The sequence below is a fragment of the Cebus imitator genome, unplaced genomic scaffold (assembly GCF_001604975.1).
Source record: "Cebus imitator isolate Cc_AM_T3 unplaced genomic scaffold, Cebus_imitator-1.0 Scaffold178, whole genome shotgun sequence".
NCBI classification, from domain to species: domain Eukaryota; kingdom Metazoa; phylum Chordata; class Mammalia; order Primates; family Cebidae; genus Cebus; species Cebus imitator.
Genome location: NW_016107493.1, coordinates 3816848 through 3840206, shown reverse-complemented (window position 1 = coordinate 3840206; position 23359 = coordinate 3816848). Strand labels below are relative to the sequence as shown.

At 43.0% G+C, this 23359-nt stretch overlaps 1 protein-coding gene across 5 annotated transcripts in view; it reads right to left on the bottom strand.

Annotated features, from left to right (window-relative positions):
* CASP8 (caspase 8) overlaps window positions 1-23359 on the bottom strand; it is a 115372-nt gene that overhangs the window by 66305 nt on the left and 25708 nt on the right. For 3 of the 5 annotated variants that reach the window (XM_017545290.2, XM_037744536.1, XM_017545289.2), the window contains exons 1-7: window positions 20729-20883; window positions 10554-10884; window positions 6202-6307; window positions 5014-5155; window positions 4849-4893; window positions 3243-3307; window positions 1166-1307 (exon numbers count right to left, since the gene is read on the bottom strand). In XM_017545290.2, coding sequence (XP_017400779.1) covers window positions 1166-1307; window positions 3243-3307; window positions 4849-4893; window positions 5014-5155; window positions 6202-6307; window positions 10554-10884; window positions 20729-20753 — 856 coding nt within the window. In that variant the 5' untranslated portion in view covers window positions 20754-20883. Of the gene's footprint in view, window positions 1-1165; window positions 1308-3242; window positions 3308-4848; window positions 4894-5013; window positions 5156-6201; window positions 6308-10553; window positions 10885-18490; window positions 19507-20728; window positions 20884-23359 lie in introns of those variants that run through there. The other 2 variants (XM_017545291.2, XM_017545292.2) reach the window with 2 other exon arrangements.

Here is a 23359-nt window from a genome sequence, read left to right as displayed (position 1 = left end):
AATCAAATGTTAACAGGGGCCAGGTGCAGTGGCTCATACCTGTAATCCCAGCACTTTGGGAAGCCGAGGCAGGCAGATCGTTTGAGATAATGGAGTTCAAGACCAGCCTGGACAATAAGGCAAAACCCCATCTCTACTAAAAATACAAAAATTAGCCGGGTGTGGTGGTGTGTGCCTGTAGTCCCAGCTACTTGGGAGGCTGAGACAGGAGAATCACTTGCATTGGGGAGGCAGAGGCTGCAGTGAGCCGAGATCAGGCCAGGCATGGTGGCTCATGCCTGTAATCCCAGCACTTTGGGAGGCCGAGGCAGGTGGATCACCTGAGATCGGGAGTTCAAGACCAGCCTGACCAACATGGAGAAACCCTGTCTCTACTAAAAATACAAAATTAACTGGGCATGGTGGCACATGCCTGTAGTCCTAGCTACTCAGGAGGCTGAGGCAGTAGAATGGCTTGAACGCGGGAGGCATAAGTTGCAGTGAGCCAAGATCGTGCCACTGCACTCCAGCCTGGGCAACAAGAGTGAACTCCATCTCAAAAAAAAAAAAAAAAAAGGGTTCTTTGGTAAAATCAAAATTATAATATCTCAATGGCTGTGTTGGATGACTTTTATTTTTTGTGTTTTAGTCACTTGTTATATTCACATACAACAAATTGTTTTTTCATTTAACTTGTAAGTTCTTGATCTTAGCTTAAATAGGCTGAGCAAAAGATTTGCTAGCCAGTTTAATATTTAATACTTGAAAATGCTACTTCTGTTAAGAACCCACAATTTCTGCTGCACTTAACAGCCCAACCTGTAAAATGCAGCCTCTATAAGAGCCTTGAAACCCGGGCAATTTTGTCACCTAATGCATTCCACAGAAGCACTATTCATTTAGCTGAATTAAAAACAAAGCCTAATGTTGCTTTTCATTATGTCTTTTAGTAAGATTTGATATTTTATATTTATACATACAATGCTTTTACTTAAAAAATTAATTTTTTAAAAAAAGCAGGAAACTAACAAATAAATAAAAATGTTCTTCACCTCCACAGGGAAATATGTTTAAATCCATTTTCTTGAAACATGCCCTTTTGGTATAGCTATTCTCTCCCTTTTGATTTAAAAAAAAAAAATAGGCATAAGAAAATGTTCTCTTTTCTCTTTGGGTTCTACCATACCTGCATCCAGGTGTGTTCCATTCCTATCCTTAATGCTGTGGAGTTTGGGCACTTCCTCCCGTGCTTTGCAAAAATCATAATTGTTGATGATCAGACAATATCCCCGAGGTTTACTTTTCATTTGGTAAACTTTGTCCGATGTCTGGAAAACAAAAACCCATTCAAGAGCTGACTCTGTGAGTCAAACACTACAGATGAAAACAAACAACTCCCTAATAAGAAGTTAGCTTACTAATAAGCCAGCTTACTTACTAGCTTACTAGTAAGCCAGATGAAGAAGCAAGTTTGCTTTCCATTGCTCCACCCCAACTTGGGGTCATTTCCTTGAAGAACTAGTTTCTACCTATTTCCTTCACACAGGACCCCTCAGACTTCCGCCCCATAGTTGTAAAATCAGTGTCCCACTACCTGGGCCTCCTGAGCACTTTGCACATATATTAATATTGTTGTCATCATATTGTAGTATTGTGTGTTCTCATTTCTGCTTCCCATACTATAGAGAAGACTCCTTGAAGTCAATAACTTCTGTGTCAGGCACCACAGAGTATTAACTTGTGAGAGCTCAATCAGGAGTTACTGAAGGAATGAGTGTCTTTGGGCTGCCCCCACGCCATGACCTTGTGATTCTCTTGCCTGTCTACTGAACTCATCTGTGCTTCCTGGCTAACAGCTGAGGGTCTCCCATTCATGCATTGCACAGTGTGGTCCCAGGATTTTAAAGCTGATGGCTTAACCAAGCTCTCAGGACCACAGTGGCTGCTGGGGAGAGATGGGCTGCTCAGGCAGGTCCTGGCTACACTGTAGGTTATAATATCCAAACTGTAGTACCTGACAGTACCTGCCAGGGATGGCCCTGTGTCCTACTCATTCTCCTAGGGCTGTTTCAGTGCTGAGATACTCAGCATTTAGTTGGAGGTCTGCATAGCCCTCTGAGGTAGAGAAAAGGGCTCCAGGCTAGGAAGCCCAATGCCTGGTTCTACTTCACTTTATGACTTTGGGCAAGTAACCTGATATCTTAGTATGTTAACTCTAAGATATTAAATATTTGATTAAGTTTGCACCAAGTATGTTAAGTATTTATTATTTGCTATTAAGTGTGCTAAGTAGTTATTAAGCATATTAAGTGTATTTACTGAGATAATAAGACACTAAGATTTGGCCAGGCATGGTGGCTAGCACCTATAATCCCAGACTTTGGGAGGCCAAGGCAGGAGGATGGCTTGAGGCCAGGAGTTCAAGATCTGGCTTGGCAACGTAGCAAGACCCCTGTCTCAATAAAACATTAAAAAATAAAAAAGATACTAAGACGTGAAGACAGTGTTTTTAGCTGTTCAGTGGAGACAATGCTTGTAGTATGCGATACTGCTTAGAAAGTACCACATTACTTGGATTAATCCTTGACTTTCAGATGAAAGAGGTCTGGTAATTTTCTCAGGAGCCCATACTAGTGAATAATCTCTCTCAAGCCTAATTCAGATATTCAGGATTTCCTCTTCTTTCTGCGAGGGGGAGGAGTAAATGGACTAATAAGTCAGGGTGTGTTTGGTAGATGTGTTGGTTACATAAAGAGAAGTTATGCCTGAAAAGGACATGTTTCTGCTGATTCACTGAGATGAAAACATAGAGATGGCTAGATTATGAGAGTTTGCTGCTTACACCTAATCACAAAGGAGAAGCATTTTTGAAATGTTAACTAAAGGAAAAGGCTTTGCTTTTTCCAGTCCTGCTAGACTCTTTCTACAAACCCCTCCCTCATCCAGGCTGGCATGGCTGCTAGAAGATTTGGTAGGAAGGAGCCTTCCCACCCCCTCAAACCTCCAACTATGCCAGTATCTTCATCTTGTGTCTTAAAATAAAATTCAAATGCATAGAAAACTGAAGGGGTCACATTATAAAAATTATGTCATATTTTTAACTTTTTTTTTGTGAATTTTTTCTACAGTTCTCAAAATTTTCAATAAGCTTCTGCCCCTTACTGGTTTATCTGGCAGCTTAAAAAAAAAAAAAAAGAGCTAACAAATTCGATAACTAGAATCTGTAATACAAAAAGAGAAAGGATTTGGAGGTTTCCATTTACCTGTGATTCACTATCCTGTTCTCTTGGAGAGTCCGAGATTGCCATTACCCCAAACAACTCCTCCCCTGCAAACAACAAAGAGACACATTTAGAATGAGACATTGAGAATGAAATATGTAGCACCTAGGACAACATAAAGTCTTTTTTTCTTTTTTCTAGGTGGGGTCTTTTTTTTTTTTTTTTATACTATTTTTTTTTTTTTTTTTTTTTTTTTTTTTTTTTTTTTTTTTTTTTTTTTTTTTTTGTTTCTTTTTTTTTTTTTTTATACAGAATATTGCTCTGTCGCCAAGCTGGAGTGCAGTGGAGAAGTCTCGGCTCACTGCAACCTCTGCCTCCCGAATTCAAGCAGTTCTCCTGCCTCAGTCTCCCAAGTAGCTGGGACTACAGGCACGCACCACCATACCCGGCTATTTTTTGTATTTTTAGTAGAGATGGCGTTTCACCATGTTGGCCAGGATGCTCTCCATCTCTTGACCTCGTGATCCACCCACCTCAGCCTCCCAAAGTGCTAGGATTACAGGTGTGAGCCTAGTCAACATAAGGTCTTTTTTAAGATGAAAAATCAAGCCAGGCACAGTGGCTCACACCTGCAATCCCAGCACCTTGGGAGGCCAAGGCAGGCAGATCACTTGAGCTCAGGAGTTCAAGACCAGCCTGGGCAACATAGCGAAACCCCATCTCTACAAGAAATACAAAAATTAGCCGGGCATGGTGGCGTGTGCCTGTGGTCCCAGCTACTCAGGGGGTTGAGGCCAGAGGATCGTTTGAGTCAGGGAAGTCGAGGCTGTGGTGAGCCAAGATTACACCACTGCACTCCAGCCTGGGGGACAGAATGAGACACTGACTCAAAAAAAATAATATTGATTAATCAAAATTTTGAAGATCATTTAACCAAGGAACTTATGAAAAATAATTTAAATCCAGCTACTCAGTGCATAACACAAGCAGCACATGTCAAGGACAAACACACACACACACACACACACACACACACACACACACACACAGAGAGAAAATGATGTTAAATTACTTATTATTGACTAACTCTGCACCTGTTTCAAACTTGCCAGCCTGGGCTGCAGAGTCTGTGCCTTGTGACAACTTTTCACATTATTCAATATATAGAGAAGGACTACAAGTCACCACTGAATTGTTATCCTGGTATTAGGAGAGTAGACATGGCTAGGCATGGTGGCTCATGACTGTAATCCCAGCACTTTGGGAGGCCGAGGCAGGCAGATCACCTGAGGTCAGGAGTTCAAGACCAGCCTGGCCAACATGATGAAACCCCATCTCCACTAAAAAATACCAAATTAGCTGGGCGTGGTGGTGCATGCCTGTAATCCCAGCTACTCAGGAGGCTGAGGCAGGACAATCGCTTGAACCTGGGAGGTGGAGGTTGCCGTGAGCCAAGATCGCGCCACTACACTCCAGCCAGGGCGACAGAGCAAGACTCCGTCTCAAANAAAAAAAAAAAAAAACAAAAAAAAAAACGAGAGCGAGCAGTGCATGTGGTAGATGTGGTAGAAGGTTGTGGGGAGGATACACACAGGTACCAGAGAGTAAATTAACTAAAAAATCTTGAAAATGTATCTCCAAGCATTACCATTTGAAGATTCATCTGAACTTCTTTCAAGGCTCATTCTTCTCTCTGAATTAAAAGAGAAACCACCAACAGTACTTGATTAGAAACAACTGTGACATGGAGGGATTTGTCAGTTTCAATTTTACAGTAGGTTTTGCCGATTCCCGGCTGTCAGGTTGTTTCTACCTTTGCTGAGGTATTCTTCATACTCGTTGATTATCTTCAGCAGGCTCTTGTTGATTTGGTCACAGACTCTTTTCAGGACATCCAACTTTTCTTCTCCCAGGATGACCCTCTTCTCCATCTCTATGAAAATATCCAGCAGGTTCTAGGAGGAGAAGAAATAAAGTTAGGAGTCTGGATTGAGCCCTATTGGTTTTTAGATTAGATTCTTTTTTAACTTCCGCTTTCTCCAACCAAGGACCTGCCCTTTCTTCCCAAGCAGACCTCCTGACAGTTTCTGCTGGCCTCTCATAGCCAGCAGTCTACTAGGTAAGCAATCCCATGTTTTCTGGCCCAGAAAGACAGAAGTAAGAGGATAAAGGAGAAGCCATGTCAGATGTCACCCAGTCCCCAGGCCCTGAGCTCAAATCTCCTATGAATGCATTACCTGAGGACTGTGAAACAGCCCTAGACAGCAATCCAGTCACCATGGTGACAGCCTTGGGGTGGCCTCACCCCCAACATTGCCTCTCCAGACCTGAGTACACACAGACACATAGATACAGATATCACATGAACATACACATACACACACAGATGTACACAACACACACAGACAATATTCAGTGATACACACCGGCATAAATGCAAATACACACTATGCAACATGCACACAGACACATATACCACACAGAGAACACACAGAGTTACACCATTTATACAGAGACACACAAAGATATGCCATGCACAAATACAGACACACACTATACACAGAGAAAGGCACACACAGACACAGAGATATGCACACAGCACACAGACATACACAACACACACAGAGACACAACACACAGACACACTGTACACACAGAGTTCCAGGTCCCAGGTTATTTTGGAGACTGCAGAAGTGGGGAAATGTCTCAGATCACCACTGTCTTTTCCGCCTCTGCTGAGTCTCACTCTGGGCTGCCCCTGCATAACCAGCCTCCTCTCCCGGCTCCTGACTCGGCCTTGCTACCAGTAATTAACATGAGCAGTACTTGAGGATAAAGGAAGCACATTAGTAACACTCGTGCTGACAGCTTTCTTCTTCTAGTTAAAAAGTGAGAATCCAGCTGTTTTGCTTTTACCAAAACAGCCCCTCTCTTTGGTCTCAGAAATGTCCCTGGCTAACCAAGTCTCAGGACTAAATCTCAGTAAGATACCAGATCTTACCATGTCATCATCCAGTTTGCATTTGGAGATCTCCTTTTTCAAAAGAAACTTAAAAGACCTCAATTCTGATCTGCTCACATCTTCTGAAATCTGATAGAGCATGACCCTGTGGTGGGAAATGGAGACACTTTAGAAACCTTTTCCTAAATAATTTCCCATTTGATATATGAAGTCCAAGTGGGCTTGATTCCAAAGGCCTCCTTTCAAAATAAAGCCAGATAATGGCATGATTTACGAGTTGAGTCCTTGGAAAGAGGCAGGTATAGTGACACAGAAGTCTACGACTCCTCCCCAATTATCCCTCCCTTAACAATTTAAAATTCTATCAACTTTTCTTTCAGTTCATTTTAGTTAAATAAATCTTGTTTTCCTGTATTTTTTTTCTATGAAATCAAGATTTTGTTGCAATGGCAAGAAGTTTTGCCTGTTGGAAATTATGCTTTTCAAAAGACACATTGGCTTGTGACATCCCTAATTAGAATTGGTCAGTGTTCTCCCAGTCATTACCTTCAGTAAGAAGGCCAAGCATTTGGTTCTGGAATACAAAGTCTCTGAATACATCTTTATCACAGACCAGACCACAAACACTAAAGGACCTGAAGCCCCAAACACACCCAGCTTGCCCTGCCCTCACCCCTTTCTGCTGTGCCGCCACACCCCATCCCCTTGTCTATCCGCAGACACCCATCCGTGAACAACAGCTCAAGCATTGCCTGAGCATCCTCAAGGCTGCATTCATTCCACTATGACTTAGTATCCCCAGAAGGATAACACATATAATTGTCTTTTGGCCTGGTGCAGTGGTTCACACCTATACTTCCAGCACATTAGGAGGCCAAGGCAAGAGGAAGATCGCTTGAGCCCAGGGGTTTGAGACCAGCCTGGGCAACATAGCAAGTCTCCATCTCTACCAAAAGTATTTAAAAATTAGCCGGGTGTGATGGCATGCACCCGTGGTCCTAGCTGCTCCTGAGGATGAGGTGGGAGGATCACTTGAGCCCAGGAGGTTGAGGCTGCAGTGAGCTGTGATCATGCCACCGCACTAAAAATAAAATAAAAACAAAAAATAATTGTCTGTTTAGAAACTGTACAAGTCCCTAATGGCCAGGTCCGTGCCCTTTTTGTTTTCATAAACCCGGAGGGTTGTGAGGTGCAATGTTTGAGTACAGGGGACCCAGGCTATTGGTGTTGGAGCCTTGGTTCTACCATCTTTGAGCAGCATTAACTTTAGACATGCTACACATTGTTCCTGATCCATAGACTGAAGATAATTATCTGTAACCACATCATAGGAAGGCATTGAGGATTACACAAATAAGTTTACGTGAAGTACTGGAACCAATCTTTGACAACACACTAAGTGTTCAATGAGTGATATTGAACTCATTACTATTTCCTAATCTATGCCTATCACATATATTTAGTCTGGCACATTTAGGCTCTTGGAATATGCTTGTTGAGTAAGTGAACACAGGGACATTTTAAAGTCAGCAAACCTTTCAATATTATGGTGTAAAGGAAAACAATTGTAATACAAAACATGTTGACTTTAAAATTTAATTAGAAAGTAAAATTCTGAAAATAAAAATGGGGTAGAGCCAGGTGCAGTGGCTCATGCCTATAATCCCAGCACTTTGGGAGGCTGAAGTGGGCGGATCACCTGAGGTCAGGAGTTCAAGACCAGCCTGACCAACATGGCAAAACCCCATCTCTACTAAATATACAGAAATTAGCTGGGTGCGCTGGTGGGCACCTGTAATCCTAACTACTCGGGAGGCTGAGGCAAGAGAATCACTTGAGCCCGGGAGGTGGAAGTTGCAGTGTGCCGAGATCATGTCATTGCATTCCAGCCTGGGCAACAGAGCGAGACTCTGTCTCAAAAATAAAAATAAAAAGACTTCGCAATTCTAGTAAACCAAAGCCATCTAGCATACTGGTTGAATAGTATCCTCCCCTCTTCCCTAAAATTCATGTCTACCTGGAATATGAGAATGTGACCTTATTTGGACAAAGGATATTTGCAGATAAAATCTGATCAAGATGAGGTCATGCTGGCCAGGTGCAGTAGCTCCCACCTGTAATCCAAGAACTTGGGAGGCCGAGGTGGGTAGATCCCATGAGCCCAGGAGTTCAAGACCAACCAGGACAACATTTCAAAACCCCATCTCTATAAAAAATATAAAAATTAGCCAGACATCGTGGCGGATGCTTGTAGTTCCGGCTACTTGGGAGGCTGAGGTGGGAGGACTGGTTGAACCTGGGAGGCGGAGGTTACAGTGAGCCGAGATCGCACCACTGCACTCCAGCTTAGGCAACGTACTGAGACACTGTCTCACACACACACAGACACACACAAAGTACTAGGGAAGTAGACAAAACTAGATTATTGTGGGAAGCAGGAAAAAAGAGATTAGTCTAGCTTAGACTTGCCTTAATTATTCCCCAAATTCATGCCTATCTGGTACCTCAGAATGTGACGTTATTTGGAAATAGAGTCTTTGCAGGTATAATCCAGTTAAGATAAGTCATACTGGATTAGGGTGGACCCTAATTCCTAATCCAGCGACTGTGTCCTCATAAGAGGGAGATTTAGACACAGAGAAGGGAACATAGGCAGAGACTGCTGTGCTGCATCTACAAGACAAGCAGCACCAAGGACTGCCACACCCACCCGAAGCAGGGAAAAGCAAGAAACGGATTCTTCCTCAGAGCCTCTAAAAGAGAACCAACGCTGTTGACATCTTGATTTCTGACTTTAGGTCTCCAGGGCTATGAGAACAAATTTTTTAAACTGTTTTAAACCTGCTAGCTTGTGTTACTTCATTACAGCAGCCCTAGGAAATTTATACACCTTATAATGAGCCACTGCCCAGAATATCTCTTTCACCATTTAAAATCAAAACAGTCAAGCCTCGGCCAGGCATGGTGGCTCACACCTGTAATCACAGAACTTTGGGAGGTCAAGGCAGGTGGATAACTTGAGGTCAAGAGTTCGAGACCAGCCTGGACAACATGGCGAAACCCTGTCTCTACTAAAAACACAAAAATTAGCCAGGCAGGGTGGCACACACCTATAATCCCAGCTACTTGGGAGGCTGAGGCAGGAGAATCGCTTGAAACCAGGGGTAGAGGTTGCAGTGAGCCGAGATCACACAACTGCACTCCAGCGTGGGCAACACAGTGAGACTCTGTCTCAAAAGCAAAACAAAACATAAAATAGTCAAATCTAAAAACGAAACATAGTCTCTGAGAATAGAAAGACCAGGGTGTTCATGGGCTGGGCCATCAGAGGGCAGAGGCTGTCAGCCCTGGCTGTGAGCCCTTTCCGCCTCACATGCCACAGTTAGCAACAAGCAAGCAGAGACAATGAAATGGGTCCAGAGCAAAGGCTTAAGTAGAAGTCTCCTGAAAGCAAAGCTGAAATTGCTTTAAGGAGTGTCTGATAACAGGAGATGTTGAAAGGGAGAAGGTGACAATGTGTTTCTGTTTTTCAAGTCTTGTCCCAGCATCATGAAGTTGTACTTGAATGGGGTTTCTCTCTCCCACCTTTGGCTACCCACTCTCCCTAGGGTGGGGAGAAGCTAAGTTTTACAGCCTTTGGCAGGATGACCCAAAGTGCCACTATCTTCCTGTAGAAGCTTAGAATTGTCATACAGCTGGGCTCACAGGAGCTAGGCAGCCTCTGTGAGGACTACCTAGCTGTATGTGCCCGGCCAACTGCATACAACTCTGTAAAGAACTTTGTCATTTGAGTCTTTAGGTGTGGCAAAAAAAACCCTTAAATCTTGTTGAAAATTTCCATAGCCATCCACAAGCAAGTGGGAGGGGGATTTCAGGGTGGGAAGCCATGATGCTGGACTCTGGATGGGCAAAGTAAGCACACAATCCGGATATCAGCAAAGCAGAGGCACCAAGATAAGAGAGGAAAAACAAAATGAGAACACTTAGAAAAGCTTTATTATAACTTCAGCATACCTCTAAGTAATGTTTCAGTTTGAAAAATAAATTTTTATTTTATGGTCTTAGCGTTTTTATGGAATTATACATATGGCCCCTAAATTTCTTAATCTGGCTTCACTGGGACATCTTCCCAAAGCCTCCCAAGTTATACTGAATGTGGTTTCTCTTTGTTTACTCACTCTCTCTAGGGTGGGGAGAAGCTGAATTTTACAGCCTTTGGCAAGACCACCCAAGGCCCCACTGTCTTTCTGCAGAAGCCTAGAATTGTGGCACAGCCAGGCTCCCAGGCGCCAGGCAGGCTACCGCAAAGACAAGCCCCAATCAGCCCTGCCCACAGAGATTGTCCATTCAACCTACACCTTCCAGCCCCCACACTGGGCGTTTCTACCCACCTGTAGACAGAAATCTGAGCACAGCCTGGTGTCTGAAGTTTCCTTTCCATCTCCTCCTTGCTAGTGTCTAGATATTTATTCAGCAAATCCAATCTATTAATTCGGAAGAGCAGCTCCTTCAGGAAGGACAGATTACTTTCCTCCAACATTCTCTTTTCCTGGAGTCTCTGGAACAACATCAAGGCATCATTGATGGGTTCTTGCTTCCTTTGTGGGATGTAGTCCAGGCTCAGGAACTTGAGGGCGGCCAGTTCTTCACTTCCCAGTTCTTCCCCAATATCAAAAAGCATTTTGTTGAAGGCCATCTTTTCAAAAGGTAGGAAGATGCAATCTAAGTCAAAATATAATGGTATGTTCAGATAAGGAAGAAAAGAACCATTTGCTGGCTTGTTCATCAAAGGCTCCTGCATCTACTAGACACTGGTCATTGTGCTGTGAGCACAGGAGAGAAAAAAAGAACACCAGACAAGTTTCTGCTACTGTGTGGGACGGTAGATATACAAACAAGCCAGTGGTCAGAGAGGTACGACCACACTGCGGTAGGGGTGCAGAGGAAGAAGATTTAACTCAGCCTGGGGGAAGGGCTTCCTGTGGGGAACGGATTTGGGGGAGAATGTGAGAAAGTACAATTCTTGCAGGAAACAATTGATGTAAAAGATGGAGGTAAGAACTTTCAAGTCCATTCAGGCAGGCACGAGGAGCTCAATAAAGTAACTACAAAGGGTCTGGGACAGAGAGTGATGGGACAAAGGGATGAAGCTCTCTCTCGGTACCATGTCACAAAGGGGCCTCGTTACTGTCGGGCAAAGGGTTTAGGCTTTGCCCTGGAGGTGATGAGGAACTAGGAAAAAACTGTACAAATGAGAATGACATCACACATAGCATGGGGAGAAATGCCAGATATAGGTGAAGGGGAGGAAGGCAACAAATCACGCTGCCATGTGTGTACCTATGCAATAATCTTGCATGTTCTTCACATGTACCCCAAAACCTAAAATGCAATAAAAAATAAAAAATTTAAAAAAACATTTAAAGTACAAAGGATAGACTGGAAGACTTGGAGGCAGGGGACCTACTAGGACGTATTAGGAGGAGGCATTTGGGTGCTGGAGGGCGGGAGTAATGGGGTCTGATTGAAACAACAGTGGTAAGAGGACATGGGGCAGTGCAGTTCCCTAAAGGCCCAAGGACCAGAAGGGCCCAAGGACCGGCGCCTACAGCTAGTCAGGAATGCAAGACTGGAAACAACCAGGTCACCCTTGACAGCCCTTTCAGCCTACAGAGTCTCTAAGTCAGGTTATGTGGTATTTTCACACAATGTTTCTAAAGGAGACGACTGTGTTTCCGCAAACCCCAGACAATTACCATGCCAGCGGCCTGAGACCTGGGGTTTTCCCTTCAGCCCCAAGTTCCACCACCTTGACAGATTTCTACCCCACCCTCCCTGTTCTGACGGCCCCTGTCCTTGGTAAAGGAACCCTAGGAGCGGTGTTTGTGCTCCATTCTTCATAGGAACAAGACTAGGACATGGCTCCTCCTATCACAGGCGACAGTCACCGTAGGGGAAGGCAGCAGTGCCGTGTTTAAGAGCCTAGATCAAGCCCAGCTGTGATGCTGGCACTTTCTCAAGGTGTTAGTTTCCACCTCTGTAAAATACGCTCATCTCTCAAAGCTGCTGTGAATATATAACACCTAGAATGCATTTAGAATAACGCCAAGCAACTAACGAATGCCAAATAAATGTTAACCTGAAAGAAGGAAAAGCCCCTGGCCGTGGGGCTTAGGATCTTGAGCACTTCTCTCACCTCCCATTTCCTCAGCTGAAAATGTGAATGTACCATTGAAAGTGGCGGCTTTCAGACTCTTCAAAGCTGAAGAGCTCTTTGTCAAACACTTACTCAGAAGCTCCTTCACCCTTAAGAGTTGACCCTGGACCACTACCTTTTGAGAACCTTAAACTAAGAACCTTTCCATTCCCATCCAGCTCCATGATATTTCTGATTCCACAAACCCTATACTTTTGGATACTTTCCTTCCCCATAAATAAACTTAACCTGTTTGGACCCATTTTCTCGCCTGCAACTAGGTGGATGGGTTCTGGGTCTTTAAGCCCCTTGCATTTGCTAACATTCATAGATGAAAACACAAACCTGGATCCTGCCACTCAGAGGTAGCGGTCAAGGAAACCACGACTCATGTATTATCTACATCTTACTCTAAAATAAAAATACTTTCAATTTGGACATTAGAGTAAGTCTAATTTTTTTTTTTAATTTCCATAGCTTTTGAAGGTACAAGTGGTTTTTTGGTTACATGGATGATTCTGTAGTGGTGAATTGAGATTTTAGTGTACCCATCACCAAGCGGTTTACGCTGCACCCAATATACAGTCTTTTATCCCTCATTTCCCTCAGACTTTGTCCTGGAGGTGATGAGGAGCTAAGAAAGACTGTAAAAATGAGAATAGTGTTATCCAATTGGGAATTAATATTCAAAGGGCAAAGGATAGACTGGAAGACTTGGAGGCAGGGGACCTACTGGGATCTATTAGGACCAACGTCCCCTCCAGCTCCACCACCAGTCCCCAAAGTCCGTTGCCTCCTTCTGCATGTCTTTGCATCTTCATAGCTTAGCTCCCACTTTTAAGTGAGAACATATGGTATTTTGTTTTCTTTTCTTTGAGATGCAGTCTTGCTTTGTTACCCAGGCTGGAGTGCAGTGTTGTAATCCCAGCCAACCGCAACCTCCTCCTCCAGGATTCAAGCAATTCTCCTGCCTCAGCTTCCCAGTAGCTGGGATTACAGGTGTGCACTACCACACCCGGCTAATTTTTGTATTTTTGGTAGAGACGGGGTTTCACCATGTTGGCCAGGCTTTTCTTGAACTCCTGACCTCAGGTGGATTCACCTGTCTTGGCCTTCCAAACTGCTGGGATTACAGGTGTGAGCCACTGCGCCCGGCCCGGTATTTGGTTTTCCATTCCTGAGTTACCACACTTAGAATAATGGCCTCCAGCTCCAAGATTAAATATTTTTTAAATGGCCCTTTCAAAAATATCCTTTCCTTCCATTCCCTGAAAGAAAATTTTTAAAAAATCTTTTCCCCCTCCTGATTACAGCAGCAGTGGTTTTTTGTGTGGAAATGGAAACCACAGAGGCTCCCGGGACTTCAGCTTCTGCTTTCTGCTGCCCTCTTTCTTCCCAAGTCCTCAGTCACCCCCTTCTCCCACCCCACTGCCACCATGTTCGCTCCCTGCGGGGAGCTGGTCTCCAGCCATATCAGCATCACCCTCCTGATGGTAAATCACTCTCTCACTAGACTGGAAGCTCTGTGAGGGCAGAAACTTTTGCTGGTTTATTTTTTATTCTTATTTTTATTTTTATTTTTATTTTTGAGACAGGGTATCACTCTGTCATCCAGGCTGGAGTGCAGTGGTGAGATCTTGGCTCATTGCAACCTCCACCTCCCAGACTCGAGCCATCCTCCCACCTCAGCCTACTGAGTGGCTGGGACTACAGGAGCAAACTACCACAGCCAGCTATTACTGGCTACTGTCTTAGGCTGCTGGCTTGTTAGTTGCCTGGGTTTTCCTGAATGAATAGTAATAGCCATCTTAGACACATTCAGTGTAGAAATAATCAGGTCTACCGCAAGGTGGCCAGCATTTCCAATAGATATGGCTGGCATGAGTCAATCGTTGCTCTAGGCACTGGGAATGCAGTAAAATAAGCCAGCATCGCCCAGGAGTTCAGGTCTACCCTGGGCAAAACTCCAGGTAGCAAGGCCCCAACTCTTAAAAAAAAGCAAAACCAAAATTGAAGATAAGTGATAACTATGCAAAATAATTCTAGCCTATTGACAGGCAAATTCTATCCTGTCCAATGAAGGTCCAATTGATTTCCCTTCCCCTCTTGTGAAAAAACCAATTTTGCCTCCATTTGTACAAATATTCCTGATTTAGAAATGTGTCTGATCTACAGATTCTCTTCTGAGCCAGCTATAACATCTCCCTGGTTGTCATTGGTAAATGAGTAGAATAAATTATTTATTATCTGTAAAAAAAAAAAGCAAAAACAAAACCAAAACAAAACAAAAAAGAGTGGGTCATTTAGCCATCTCTGTCAAAATACAAAATTCACATATACTTTGGCCCCGCAATTTAACTTCTAAAAGTTTTTTCCACATTCACTTAAACATAAGTATACCCAAAACCATATACAAGGCTATTCATGGTAGCATTCCTTGAAATAACAGAAGAGGAGAAATAACTGTTTATCAGTATTAGAGGATTTAGACAAACTATTAATCATAATCCATGGAACTCTATTTTACTAGAAAGAATAAGAAGATCAATGTGATTGAGTGTGTGTGATCTACATAATGTATTGATCGGTGCATATTCTGTGTATTCACAGAAGAGCTCTGATAAAAAGCACACAGGAAGTGGCTTCAGTCACGGTAAAGAAAAGCAGAATTACAAACATGTGGACCTGCAGTGTGGGAAGGCCCATGAGTGGAGGTGACAATGAGAGCTGCTTTCTACGCCATATCTTGCTGCACAGTTTGTACTGTTGGAATTTTTACCATGTACATGTATTACTTATTCTAAAAATACACCTAATTAAAATCTTTATTTAAAGATTCATTCTTATTCATGCTGGAAAAGATCTAAACTAGATCTAACCCTGTTTAGTGTCATTAGGTCAACTGTCTTTAAAATTTTAAGTGCATTCTAACCTCTCTTAAAATCTCATCTTACAGAATAAAACCAACCAAAGAATCAAATGAAAGCAGGACTTCCTTTCCCCTGTCCCTCAATTATTTTTTTTCCTGAGGATAACAATGCTTAGTGTATTCATTTTAGAAAACACAGAAAAGATCAAAAGAAAGTAAAAATTATGTATAATTCCACCATCCAAAGATAAATGCCTAATATTTTACCCTTTCCTACCAAATATTTTATGCATACACACTTTTCCTTATATTTGAACACATCATATTTCTGTAGCATAAGTAGATTTTTCCACTGATAAGTACATCTCGTAAATACATCCTGATGTCTGTAGTTTTTCATGTACAGCATGGGTTTTAATATTTGTAAAGCATTTAATCTTAGAGATAGACTATAATTTACATAGCCAGTTCCTGATTCTATTTAGGACGATCTTAAAACGCAAATCTTTAAGTTAAAGTTAACTTTTAGGTTTATAATCAGCCAGTTCGTGATTATATTTAGGCTGATCTTAAGATGCAAATCTTTAAGTTAAAGTTTAAGTTAAAATAACTTCTAATCATTTTCTTAGAATATTTCCTAAAAGTAGTATTATTGGGTCAAAAGGAATAAACCTTTTATAGTCTCTTGTTACCTATTTAATAGCATTTTCTGATAGTATATAATAAAAATCAATACAATCCAAGGCTGAGATGACATGAATTCGGATATAATATAACTGGTGCATTGCTCCTGTCCTCCGTAGCCACCTCATCTCAGTCATTTCATTACCTTTGCAACAATGTGACAATGCTTTTTAAGTGGTTTTCCCATCAAATCATAATGGACGCTTAGAAGGGAAAATGCTAACATGGCTTCTCCTCTGACCTAGGTGCTCCGGGACACGCCGTCAGATAATAGTCAGCCTTTTCTGTTTTTTGGTTTTTGCTTAAGTCATACATCCCTCTAGTCATAGTACCTAGAAAACAGTCACTTGCACAGGATTTATGACACCATTAACAATGGGCCAGTCCAGTACTGTATGGGGAGAGGCATCACGAGGTGGTTCTTGTTTTATGGGACCTAGATTTTCTGCACTCCTATGGGCTAGAAACTTTGTTAAGCTAGTATTTTAAAAATAATGTCCTTGTAGTTTTTGGTTCCTAAAAATAGTAAAAGTAACACTTGTTTCATAGAGAAAATACAAAGTATACGAAGAAAATAAAAATTACTTAAAAACTTGCCATTTGGAAGTAACTCTTTGGTCACATTTTGTGCCTTTTTCCCCCGTTTTTTTTCACATGTATATATAACATAGGTAAATTTGAATATTTTCCATGTAATATGTACATTTTATATAATATCTGCTAAATGGTAAATGTATATGTCTATTTGTATTATATATTTAATATTTTATATATTTATCCCTCAAAGTATTTAAATAAAAATATATGTGTTTATAACCATCATATACATAAATGATATAATAAATATAACCTATATATCCATATAAACACAAAAATATTTTTTAACCTCATTTCACTAAAACCTCTGAAGAAATTACTATTATTGTACCCATTTTTCTGTTGTGAAAAGTCACGGCTTAGAAATGAGCTAGTAAGGGAGAGTGCCACAGCCAGATTTGAGTATCTCACTCAAGGGCCTCAGTGACAGAGCATAAAGATACAGATATTATGCCACTTGCAGCTGGAAGGCAGTGAAGGAATCTCATGAAGAAAAACATAAAATCAAAACTTTTTTAGAGATTAAAATTCCAAAAAATTGACAACAACAAAATCACAAAACCGGAAGTTCTTAACAAATCCGCTATAGGAGAGAGAGGATCAGAGCCTCACAAAGGAAGTGCTAGAGTCTAGGCCTCAGCATCTCATTCCAGAGTCCCATTCTACCACCGTTTTATATGCCACAATTAAACTACAAATACATTCCATTTCATCACATTCATTCTAGTTAATATTCTAGCAGCATCCTAGCCCTTGCACTGATAACTACCCTACAGGTGGGGGGGAAAGCAAAACATGCATTCGCCATCGGAAACAAAAACGTACGTCTCATCCGAAGCTTGAGAGAACCTGAAGCCACTCACTCTCAGGCCCAAATCTCTAACCGGTAAGTGGTATTGCCACAGCCTCGGGTCCAGGCTGGCTGCCTCAGACTTTGGGCTGCCCCTGAACCTCACAGACATCCATTCTGCACTCACATGGTGTCCATAACAGGACGCTGCAGCCACTGTGTTCAAAAAACCAAGCAAAGGTGTCCCAACCTCAACAAAACATACAATCCCATCATTTTCAAACAGAATGTAACTTGCAACTTAACCTGTAAATTCTTAACCCCACAAGGACAGGTCTCTGATTTTGTCCATCCGGTCTTCCCATTATATAGTTTTTTGAACTGTTTTGTATCTTTTTAATTTTCTTTCTTTTTTTTTTTTTGAGACAGTTTTGCTTTTGTTGCCCAGGCTGGAAAGCAATGGCGTGATCTCAGCTCACAGCAACCTCTGCCTCCCGGATTCAAGCAATTCTCCTGCCTCATCCTCCCAAGTAGCTGGGATTAAAGGCATGTGCCACCACGCCCAGCTAATTTTGTAATTTTAGGAGAGACGAGGTTTCTCCATGTTGGTCAGGCTGGTCTCAAACTCCCGACCTCAGGTGATCCACCTGCCTTGGCCTCCCAAAGTGCTGGGATTACAGATGTGAGCCACCTTGCCCAGCCTTTTTAAATTTCTTTAAAAAACAAATAATTGAATTAGTAGGACTAAATGGATATGAGTGTGTGTGTGTGTGTGTGTGTGTGTGTGTGTTGGCAAATGTGTGCGTTGGTGGGTATGTGTGTTGGTGGGTGGATAGCTGTAGCAGCAAAGTCAGTTGAGATTTAAATTTTGGCTTCTAAGACCAGTTTGGCTGGGATCAGGCTTTTGTACAAGTAGCTAAACTTGGAGCCTTTCAGAAACTCCCAGGACTTCATCTATCTAAGCTAGAGTGGCCTTGAGATCTGGAAACTGCACGGCCCTCGGCAAGGCTCTCAGAGGGACTGCTACCTCTTCCACTAACTTCATGGTTTCCCCATCCACGCTCGAATACGAGGATCACCTCCATGGCCCCAGGGCCACCCAATCTCACTCTCGGCAGCCTAGAAAACTCCAGAATCAAAGGCCTTCCTCCCAAAAGGCCCCTCTGACCTTACCAAAGAGGCAACTCCTTACCTTATTATAACGACAGTAGCACCTTCTTCACAGGCCTATCCACTGCCCATCTGAGCATCTAAGACAAGAGCAAACGTCTAATGAAGGACGGAAGCCAGCTGCACTTCCTGTTTCGAAACTCCTGAGTCACAAACACTAGCGGGGAAAGAATACTTAACCACTTGTCTCTGAGTGAGCTGAGCCGCCTTCTAAAGCTTCTAAAGCTTAAGGAAAAAGGCCTGGTGGTCCATGAGATCGCAGTCAGGGTGGGGCAAGGCACGTGGCCACCTGAGCATTGGCCACTGGCCAACATCCTTGTGTGACTTTGGATGAGTCATTTTACCTTCGGAGCCTCATTTCCACGTTCTGAAATGAGGACACTGGACTGGATTGTAACTAAGAACACTTTCTTTTCATATTTAGTATTTAAAGGGTTTTTTTGGGTTCATCATTAAGAATTTAAGTTTTTCTTTTTCTTTTTTTTTAAGTTTTTCATTCAATGGGTCGTGACTGAGCATCCCGGAGAGGTCTTGAGACTGGACACTGCAGAGCCCTCATCTTGGTTCTCAAGGTGGCTGCGAACTTTCAGAGCTAAAGCCCCTGGTTTAGCCAAGGAGCATCTCCATGGCCCCAAGGTCACCAAATTCCACTCTCAGCAATCTAAAAAAACTCTAAAATGAAAAACCTCTAAAAAGAAAAAACTCTGAAATAAAAAAAAATTCTAAAATAAAAAAAATCTAGAAAGAAAAAACTCTGAAATAACTCTTCAGTAAGCCCATCTTACCAAAGGTGGTCCTTGTGTATGAGTGCAGCTGAGGAAACCATGAAGTTAACTGCAAGATGGGTTTTTACCATCTTATCAAAGAGGCAAATCCTGGGGCCCTCATCATGTTGGGCTCTAGTTGCCCATATATATATATATAACATATGTATCAGTAAACAAAAGATTGCCTTCATACTGAGAGTTAGCTGAAATGTTTTCTGATGTTAAAAGTAGGAAAAGAAAATTAAGCATCTCTCTTCTTTGAAACTGCCTTTTGTCCTTCCCCAAATAGAATATAAGCATTCAGATGGCAGGAACTCATAGCTGAGAAGCCTGAATGAAGTATCTGAAAGGGACTCCTCACCAGAGGGGGATAGGTCAAGGTGACCTCATAACATCAATGCCTGATGGGCACGGTGGCATGCCTGTAATCCTAGCACTTTGGGAGGCCAAGGTGGGAGGATCACTTGAGCCTAGGCGTTTGAGACCAGCCTGGGCAACATAGTGAGACACCATTTCTACGAAAAAAAATTTTTAATTAGCTAGGTGTAGTAGCACATGCCTGTGGTCCCAGCTAATCTGAAAGCTGAGATGGGAAAATTGCTTAATCCCAGGATGTCGAGGCCGAAGTGAGCCACGATTTTGCCACTGTACAATCATGATTGTGCCTGGGTGACAGAGCAAGACCCTGTCTCAAAAAAACAAAAAATAGAAATAGAATGTGCAAAATAAAATACCAATAATATTAATCTGCAATAATAATTGATAACTGGAGTAGTAAGTGACTTATGCCAATTATCTCCTTCAAGCTTCTCAGTCACCTCCCGAGGCATTATTAATCCCATGTAATGATGAGATAGCAGAGGCACAGAGGAATTACTTACCTGCCTGAGATCGCATAGTTAAAAAATAGCGTACACACACAAAAGAAAAACACATTTTGCAATGATACAGATAAAATCACGAATTCATATCAAAACATTAGACAACTGTCTTTGGGAAGCAAGAGGGAGGGCAGGGGTGGGAGTGGAGAGATAAAAGGAAACCCTTAGAACCCGGGAAGGAGGGAAGCCGGCTGTGTGCCTTAGGGACCCAGGTCTGCAGGGCATCGTGATTCGACAGAATCAAGAACTTAACCCCCGGCCCCAGGGTCAAATGAAAAAGAAAAAAAAAAAAAAGTTGATAAAAGTTTTCTGGAATCTCCAAACGGGTCCACAGGAGGGAGACAGTGTGTCGGTATTTGAGGCGCCAGGGAAGCTGGGAGCTCAGAAGGCAGGAAAGGGAGACTCCCCCGAGTGAAAAAGCAGCAAAGTCAGAGGCAGCGGCTCAGAGAGAAGCCCCACAGGAGAGCGGGGCCAGGCAGGACCCAGAGGTGTCCTCAGATGGGCAGATGCAAGTTGCTTCCCCCTGCCCACCGCCCCGTTTCTAGAGCTAGTGAAGAAACAAACATATTGTGGTTTCCTGTGGAAGAGTTCACCTCGGCGACAGGCACTCACCCGCTCCACCCTTTCCGGGCACCATCGCAGTCTCCGAGTCCCCTAGCCTGCCTAACTCCACACGCTCCGTGGGGAGCAGGGTGGGAAGGGCTCCCAGGAGGAAGCTTTCTTTTACTTTCGATCACCACCCTCCACGGCCTCACTTCCTGTTGAGTGGACTAGCAAATTCAGCCCTGCTTGAAAAAAACACAAGAGTAAGGAGGATATCTGTAAAAACACTTCCCTCCAAAGAAAATTCACAACAGAAGGAACTCGGGATAAATTTTACTGCTAAAGCAGGAGGACAGAGATGACTCACTCAAGCAAAAAATGTTTCTTTTTTAAAGGAACAGTTGCCCAATTTCCAGCCATTCAGAAGAGGTAGGTGGCAGACAGTTCATTGACGTGCAAACTAGAAACCCGAGCGCTGGACATGCTTCACTGGAAGGCATTTATACCGACTCCATATTACTTGCCATTCTTCCTTGCAAAGGGTCTGGGGAGAGGACGTTTCCCTCTCTTGATCCAAATCTCAGCGCTGAAGCCACAGACCAGCCCTCTCCTCCCTCCCCCAGGACTGAGTAAAGCCAGCCCTGTAGCTGAAATGCAGGTAGATTGTTCACAAAGGAGGAAGTGTTTTCGCTCAGCCCTACTTGGCTCAGCCCTGCTGAGGGGCTGAGTTCCCATCCTTGGCCTTGTTCTCCAGATTAGTAGTAACCCGTGTCTTTGTAGTATCGAGCCTGGAGTGTTGGTGCTACTGAGTGAGGTCTGTTCCCCAAGCTCTGAGCCCCAGACCCTCCCCTGTTCTCCTCTCTTTTTTTTTTTTTTTGTTGTTGTTGTTTGTTTGTTTGTTTGTTTGGTCTGTTGCCCAGGCTGGAGTGCAGTGCTGAGATCTTGGCTCACTGCAGTCTCCACCTCCTGGGTTCAAGTGATCCTCCTGCCACAGCCTCCTGAGTATCTGGGACTACAGGCACCTACCACCACGCCCAGATAATTTTTGTATTTTTAGTAGAGATGGGGTTTCACCATGTTGGTCAGACTGGTCTCCAACTTCTGACCTCAAACAATCTACCCACCTTGGCCTCCCAAAGAGCTGGGATTACAGGCGTAAGCCACCATGCCCAGTCCCTCCCCAGTTCTCTCCCATCTGCTTCTGTTTCCTGAGTGAGTTTTAAATAAGGGTTTTCTGCCCTTTTGTTTTCACATGTTACACATTTTATAACCAGAACACCAACAATAACACGTTACATATATGTTACACCTTGACATGAACTATCACTAATTCTTGCAGCAATTCAGAATATTGTTCTCCCATGTTATAGATGAGGAAACTAATGCCCAAACAGTTACATAGAGTCAAACACAGTCCTGCTGGGCCAAAGACAGGGATTTTTCTGTGACACACTAACTCCCTTTCTCCAACACTTAGGATTTGGAATGAATTATGTGGATGGAAGAGCAACAGATTTAAACTAAGAGTGACCAATGCACAAAGGTCAGAAGGTCCTTGGTTTCTCAGTCACCTAACAAAATGAGATGGCCTAATAAAGGCACAAGCTAATACTTACCAAGCCATTTGTGTATGCCAGACACAGCCACCTAAACTGGCTCATTTCCACTTCCGAACAGTTCTCAGAAGTGGATGCTACCATTGGTCCCATTTTATGAATGAGGACACTGAGGCTTAGAGAGGTTGAAAGACTTGGCCATGCTCATTCAGTCAGTGAGTGATAGAATGAGCTCTGTTTGTCTCTAAGACCCTGAGTGGTTAGTCACTGCCTAAACATGAATGCACAACCGTGATCTCAACCTGACCAACCTCAGAATTAACTGCAAAATTTTTTAAAATATGAGTCTTCAAGCTCCAGCTTTGGAACTCCTATCTGAGCAAAAATGTGGGAGATAAAACAGCTGGAGCACCTAGAATAGTACCTGTGCCTTCTGCAGTTCTCAATAAATAGGCTGTGAGCGTGGCGACTCACACTAGTAATTCCAGCACTTTGGAAGGCCAAGGTAGGAGGATCACTTGAGTCCGAGAGATAGAGACCAGCCTGGGCAACACAGGGAGACACCGTCTCTAGAGAAAATTTTACAAATTAGTCAGGTGTGGTGGGGTGCGTCTGTTGTCTCCAGCTACTTAGGAGACTGAGGTGGGAGGAAAACCTGAGCGTGGAAGGTCAAGGATGCAGTGAGCTATGCTCACGCCACTGCACTCCAGCCTGGGTGACAGAGCGAGACCCTGTCTCAATAAACAAATAAATATTCACTATCATGTTATTTAAGCTCACAACATCTCTAAGATGGCTACAAATTACTAGGCCTACATACAGATGACGAAATTAAATGCAGCATCAATCAGCTTACAAATGGCAGAGCCAGTGCATGAACTCAGGAGTGTCTCACTTGAGAGTTTCTGCTCTTAGACCCTGTACATATCTCACTGCAAGTACCCAGCCCCAGCCTTGCAGATATGGATGAGCTGCTGGAAGCATCTGAGAGGCAGTCCTGAGAATGTAGGGAGCAGGGTAGGGGGTGGGAGTCTCAGGGCTTCAACCTGTGCCATTTGTAAGGCACTGACCCTAGATTCTCCCAGTCTTAGATCTTTTATATATATATATATATATATATATATATATATATATATATGAAGAG